Source organism: Boleophthalmus pectinirostris, unplaced genomic scaffold (assembly GCF_026225935.1).
Source record: "Boleophthalmus pectinirostris isolate CB_2022bp ecotype Guang Dong unplaced genomic scaffold, ASM2622593v1 HiC_scaffold_7, whole genome shotgun sequence".
NCBI classification, from domain to species: Eukaryota; Metazoa; Chordata; class Actinopteri; order Gobiiformes; family Gobiidae; genus Boleophthalmus; species Boleophthalmus pectinirostris.
Genome location: NW_026571473.1, coordinates 24,234,641 through 24,240,640, shown reverse-complemented (window position 1 = coordinate 24,240,640; position 6,000 = coordinate 24,234,641). Strand labels below are relative to the sequence as shown.

At 37.9% G+C, this 6,000-nt stretch overlaps 2 protein-coding genes across 2 annotated transcripts in view; both read right to left on the bottom strand.

Moving 5' to 3' along the window:
* Positions 1 to 380: 380 nt before the first annotated feature.
* On the bottom strand, positions 381 to 1,139 carry cldn34a (claudin 34a). Its single transcript, XM_020918936.1, has one exon. It carries the CDS (start codon positions 1,137 to 1,139, stop codon positions 381 to 383), a length of 759 nt encoding a protein of 252 aa, XP_020774595.1.
* Positions 1,140 to 3,472: 2,333 nt separating this feature from the next.
* The window catches only part of shroom2a (shroom family member 2a), a 30,573-nt gene continuing 28,045 nt past the window's right edge, over positions 3,473 to 6,000 (bottom strand). The window contains exons 10-12 of the mRNA XM_055164428.1: positions 5,810 to 5,969; positions 5,204 to 5,476; positions 3,473 to 4,773 (exon numbers count right to left, since the gene is read on the bottom strand). Of these exons, the coding sequence (XP_055020403.1) occupies positions 4,501 to 4,773; positions 5,204 to 5,476; positions 5,810 to 5,969 (706 nt within the window). The 3' untranslated portion in view covers positions 3,473 to 4,500. The remainder of the gene's footprint in view (positions 4,774 to 5,203; positions 5,477 to 5,809; positions 5,970 to 6,000) is intronic.

The following is a 6,000-nucleotide window of genomic DNA, read 5'->3' as shown; positions in this document are numbered from 1 at the left end:
ATATAAGTTGCAAAAATCTAAGCTATGTTTGGTACTTTGGTTTAAAGACTTGAAATGACTTGAAGCTCAAAGCAGACGACTTGGACTTGATTTGGACTTATGGGTCAGTGACTCAAGACTCGAGTTGGACTTGCCTATATTTGACTTGGGACTTGACTTGGACTTGGAGGTCAAACACTTGTGACTTACTTGAGACTTGCAAAATAATGACTTGGTCCCACCTCTGATAGTCACTATACTTTCCTGACTGTCTTTTTTCATTATTTCTTAATTACTGTAAAGACACTGTATCTTTGACTATTGTTATGACTCCACTTAACCCAAACTGATTCATCCTTAAAAACAATTCACTCTGTTTTTCATTTTAAGAGGTTTTCCCATCATGACATCTCCTCCAACTGAAAAGCCGCATTATCTCTGCCCTTGGTTCCTCCATTGGGCTGTTGTCCCGAGCTCGATCCGAGGCTTGTTTGAGTCCAGGGACCACAAAGAGGGTCTGACGGGTCTTTTAGGGTTTCTGTTTTTAGTGTTTGCCAACCATAGCGATAGCACAAAAAAGTCAGACCACTTAAAAGCATTAGCACTGAACTAAAAGCCCCCACTATGATGGCATTGCCCACTTTCTGACTGACTGGAGCGGCAGGAAAGTGGTACTCTGGTGGAAAGTCTATTGTGTGATTGTTGAGGACAGAGTTCAAGTTCCAGGCTATTGGCAGCAAGGAGCAAAAACCTGTAAACAAATATATAGTCCCAGCTAGGGGGAAGAATAGCTTGATTCTGCTACGGTTTTCCACAGAAAAGTATGCAAGTCTCATTCCATTAGCGGCAACCATGTTTCCAACCAACCCAGTGATCAGAGCCAGCATTATTAGTACCTGTGCTACTTTGATCTCTGTGGGTAAAAACGATTCTGTGATACTTAAGTACTGGCAGTATTCAATTTCAGACAATACGTGGCTGTAGAAACATGCCCTCCAGATGCCAACCCAGGCCACGCCAGAGTTGATGACAGTTGTGTTGTTGACGAACCAAATGCGCCATTGGTTCAGCCCAGTCGTGGCCAAGGTGATGATCCAAGAGAGGAACCCTACAACCAGAGCGAAGAACTGCCAGTGGGCAGTGTGGGCAATGTACAACATGATATCCAGACAAGGGTAACTCACGCGCAGGCTAATCCAGTCAGGGGAAACATCTGGAAGCAAGAGACAAATGTTATTGAGTTGCATTTGTACTAATTCTGTCCATTTTGTGAAGACTCTTAACTAGAGGTGTGCAAAAATATCGAAATATCTATATATTGTGTCATTTAATGTGATGATACAGTATCGATATCGTGGGCTGCTGAATCAATATATCGCCAAGAGTATATTTTTTTTGTATATTTTACAAAATTATTTTGTTGAAAAGCGACAGTTTTGTTGTTTCTTCAGAGGAAGGAAACTCATTTATGCAACACATTTGACATTTTCACTGCATTTTTCATATGAACTTTGCAGAAGAAGTGGTTTAACAAAGACTTTTAGTATCACAGCCATGATTAAGCCTTTACTTTGTATTGAACTGTATCTAATAATTTTGAAATGTCGTATCGAATTGAAAAGTGCACTGTATCGAGATATGTATCGTATCGGCAACTTCTGAATGATACCCAGCCCTACTCTTGACTCCCCCTACTGGTTTGTAATGATTTTTCTTTACAACTATCCACATAAAAGTCTTAATTCTTCCTTATGATACCAATTATTTCTGTTTTTGGAGAACTGTATTGATTCAAGACAACTGAAACTGAGGCTGCCTACTCATGTGTTGACCGGGTGACTACTGTGCATTTGCGATGTTGAGAACAAGCCTGAAGAGTCTACAAAATATGGCTACATTTTCAGCTGAATCCAGTCAATAAAAAATAATTTGACTCTATAATATGAATTGTAATCCAATGACAAACTTCTTTATAAGCATCATACAGTCTTTCCTACCTTATCTCCTTCTTGACGGCACAGGTAGGAGCCCGACTCCATCCGTCGTCTTCAGCAGTTTAGAGAAAGACAATGATTTATGGAAAAACTCTCACTTTGGTAAATACTGTACAAATGTTTGAGGAGGCAGGAGTCCTTTGACGCTCTTACCACAGAACAGTCAGTCCACACAAAGCACTGGTTAATGATTGTCCATTTAAACCTGTGCAGGAGCTGTAAAATACACACCTGTTACATTGTTAGCGCACAGGTTTTCTATTTATACGGTTGATACTATTCATTCTAACTTAGGCTACCTTATTTGTGCTAACTGACTACTGCAGTAATGACTCAACTGTACATGATCTTATGTATGCAATTCTAATTTAATCTATAATATGCAATGTTATGTGTATTTCTCAACTATTATGAGCAGGATCGAGTCAATAATTGACTTTGTGCAATATGCTAATCAGTGATAAAAAAGTAAAAAAAAAAAAAAAGTAAAAATCTAAATATTTGCACGCTTGCCATGTGTGGTTGGTGAAAAATTTGTCAAAATGATCGTGCACGGTGGTATGCAAAACTAGGATACTATGAGATCACCCTACTCTGGTGTCAATAACTATGTCTTGATGGGTTTGTACACTTGTAAAATAGCTTAGGGCTGAAAATGTTGTGTAATATAATGTAAAAATTATGTAAAAATTGATACACAGAACACGTCACAGTCAAGACAGACCCATTTGTTATCAGCAAATTACACAGATTTTGTTATTGCCCAACTGAATAATGCTAAATGTGTTAAATTGACTTTTATCTATTATGTTTTCCCAAATTAAACCCATTTCTTTCTAAAAAAAAAAAATAAAAAATTAAAATTAAAATGGAAAAGTTTGGAAAAATTTACCTTTAAAATTATTAGTACATGCTATACTGAAAAGTGGTAAAAAGTAATATTGGTGACTGGTGGTAAATGAATAAGTGTTATTAATAATGGGGGAAATTATTTAAGTAATAATATAAATTCCTGTTTCTGTTTTTTCATTTATTTGTTTTTGTTTTATGTTGTCTTTATTATGTTGAGGTTGTGAGCTTAGTTTTATTTATTTGTGTCTTATTTTCATGTTTAAAAAAATACAATAATACAATAATAATAATCTGTTTTTATTTTTAATTCTTGTACATTCATTATTTTAACTGTGCCCCTGTTATGAAATAAATGACCGATGAGCTGAAGTGATGTTGGAGGATGTGATTTATTGTACAGTTAGTATATTCTCAAACAAATCTATGCATTCACGCTGAACTGTGGAAAACATGACACAACAAAACACACCGGTTGAATTCTCAGCTGGTTTTTCATGATTTTCTGTCCGTGATGCAAACTTAAAACACTACATGCGGTGGTGAATCAAAGACCAAACATTACACTGTGACCCCACCCTTTCCCTCTAAACTTGAGCCACTTCACTTTTGCTTACTGTGAAGTGCTGAGTGGAACAAGTGCTCTTAAAAACAACACGTAATCTGCACATTCATCCTGTCTCCAAAGTTTATTATTGCAAAAAATATTGAAACTTTTCTTTTAGGGCACAATTATTTTAGTAAAAAAGGCCACTAATTTTTAGATACAAATGTTAAATGCATTGATTGAAATATACGGTCAGATTTTATGGATGGTTTTGTAACAATGTGGACTTAAATCTTGATAAATACTAAAAACTGAAATGGGAAAAATCAGTTAAAAAATACTGTCCTCTCCTGTGCAGATTCAAAAGGCTACAATAAATTACTAAAAAAACATTAAAACAACAAAAACAAAGCAAAACTGGTGGTTAGGCAAAAGACAAATCGCAGTGGTTCACTGATGCTCAGTAAAACATCATGTTTCATAATAAGAGGTGGCTCCTAGTGGTTTTATGGCAGTCCATTGTGAAGTAACAGATCAACTTTGTCATAATGTGATAAAGAAAATAAACAGCAAACAGAAGTCTCTCAAGTCAATGTTGTTTGCCAATACATGGCTCCCTCTTGTGGACCCAGAGATGTACTGCAAGTGCAAGTCAACCAAATCAAACATGAGAATTCGTCTATCGATTTGATGCTGAAGCAGCAAATCATAAAATTGCAAGAGACACTGAATTATTCTCCGTATCTCTTCTACTGGAAAAGGGTCTGCACTGCGTTTAACAAATCAACAAATTTCTTGAGATTTTCTTTTTAACTAGAGATGAGGAAAATTAACAGGGATGAACATAGAAATTTAAGCCTGTATCAAAAATGTCAAAGTTGTACCTTTTTAACACAAGCGTTAGATGAGACCATCAAAGTCTCCAGTCTTCCCCTAGTGGAGACAAGGACGTACTGCAAATCACTCAAACGATATCAAATTAAAGTTGGTCTCTTGTCAACATAATTCTGCCCACTTGAACGAGAAACTTAAAGACACAGTCAGATTTACCTCTAGTGGACATGAGGTCATATTGCAACTGAAATCAAGTCAAAATTTGTCCTTTTTTAAACACAAACTAGTCTATTTTGTTCATAAGGAGAGCCTCTGCTCGATGGGCAGGCTGTCCAGCAGACACTTGAGCTGCTCCTCTCCCAGTTTGATCTTGTCCTCAAGTTTGCGCTGTTCAATAATCAGCGCTGACTTCATTTTGACAAAGTGCTCGTAGTCCGTGAGAGTGTCCTCTTGAAGGTAGTTAGCCAAAATGTCATAAACGACTCTCTCCCGCCGGTCCAGGTTCTCCTTTAGCTCCTTGGCGTCCTCGTGCTGCCGGATCAGCAACTTCCTCTTCTCAGTCAAAGTGCGCTGGAGATAAAAACAATAAACATGTCAGTGGATGGAGAGCGGGGTTGTTTGGTGATACTAATAAACTGGTAATCATATTAATAATAACATTATGGTTACATAATGATTTTACAGTTAGTGTATGAATCATTTGACAGTTGCAAAGATGCACCACCTAAGATATGACACGTACTAGTTTGTGGCATAACTAGACAGTGAAACTACTCAGTTTGATTTTAACTTTTGCTATGGGCTGGAGTAATGATAGTTAAACAGTTTCAGAAATTGCAATGGTTGGCCTAATCTCATTAAAGATCAAATAAAACTGAATCAATACCAACATTATGTTTAAGCAGAGCAAAACAGTAAGAGTAAATGTCACTCCTATACAAGCAGTGAATGGACAATGGTGAGAATCATAAAGCTAAAACTGATTACATCTTTTCCTTACCCTCTCCTCCGGCGTAGCGTCCTCCTCCAGACTATTGAGGGCGTTCTCTACTCGGGCCAGCCGTCCGGACAGAGACAGCAGCAGTGACACCACTTTGTCCAAGTCTCCCACAAACATCCTGAACTTGTCAAGCTCGTTTGGCTTACAGACCTGCTGCACCTGCACCTCCACCTCCTCTCCCAGAGCATTATTGTCCAAAATGTCCTCCTGAAGACTCTCACGTGCCTCACGCAGCACCTGCAGCTTTTTAGTGAGGCTGTCGATCAGCTCTTGCTGTAAAATATACACCGTCATATTAGACTTGGAAGATTACGTTCACTGTTAAAAATGTTTCTTCAGTGCTTCAATGTTTCAATGCAGTGTTTTTCCAAAAATGGGAATAGACGATGGTGCCCCCCATATAAGATGAACAATATTATAAAAATGAGTCATTTAATATCATGACGCATAACCAATAATAATTAATTTACTTTAATCAATCTGGACCCAACTTAAATATCGATTGTCTGTCTGGTTGCTGAACCAAACTGGCTTGACCCATAAAGGTGAATTCTCAACTACATAAGAACCTCTCAAAGTCAGTGGGGTATTATGATTGGATGATACCTTTTTATTGGCCAGGTCCAGGTCCAGCTCTTCCTCAGAGTCCACCTCTTCCTCTGGCATGTCTTTCATTTTGATGAGCAGCTCGGCTTTAGGAGCAGACGTGCTGTAGTAAGTAGCACTGGTCACCATGGTAACAGCTGGCATGTTGTCCTCCTTCTCCCTATATGGGCGTAAAATAGATGATTTAATTA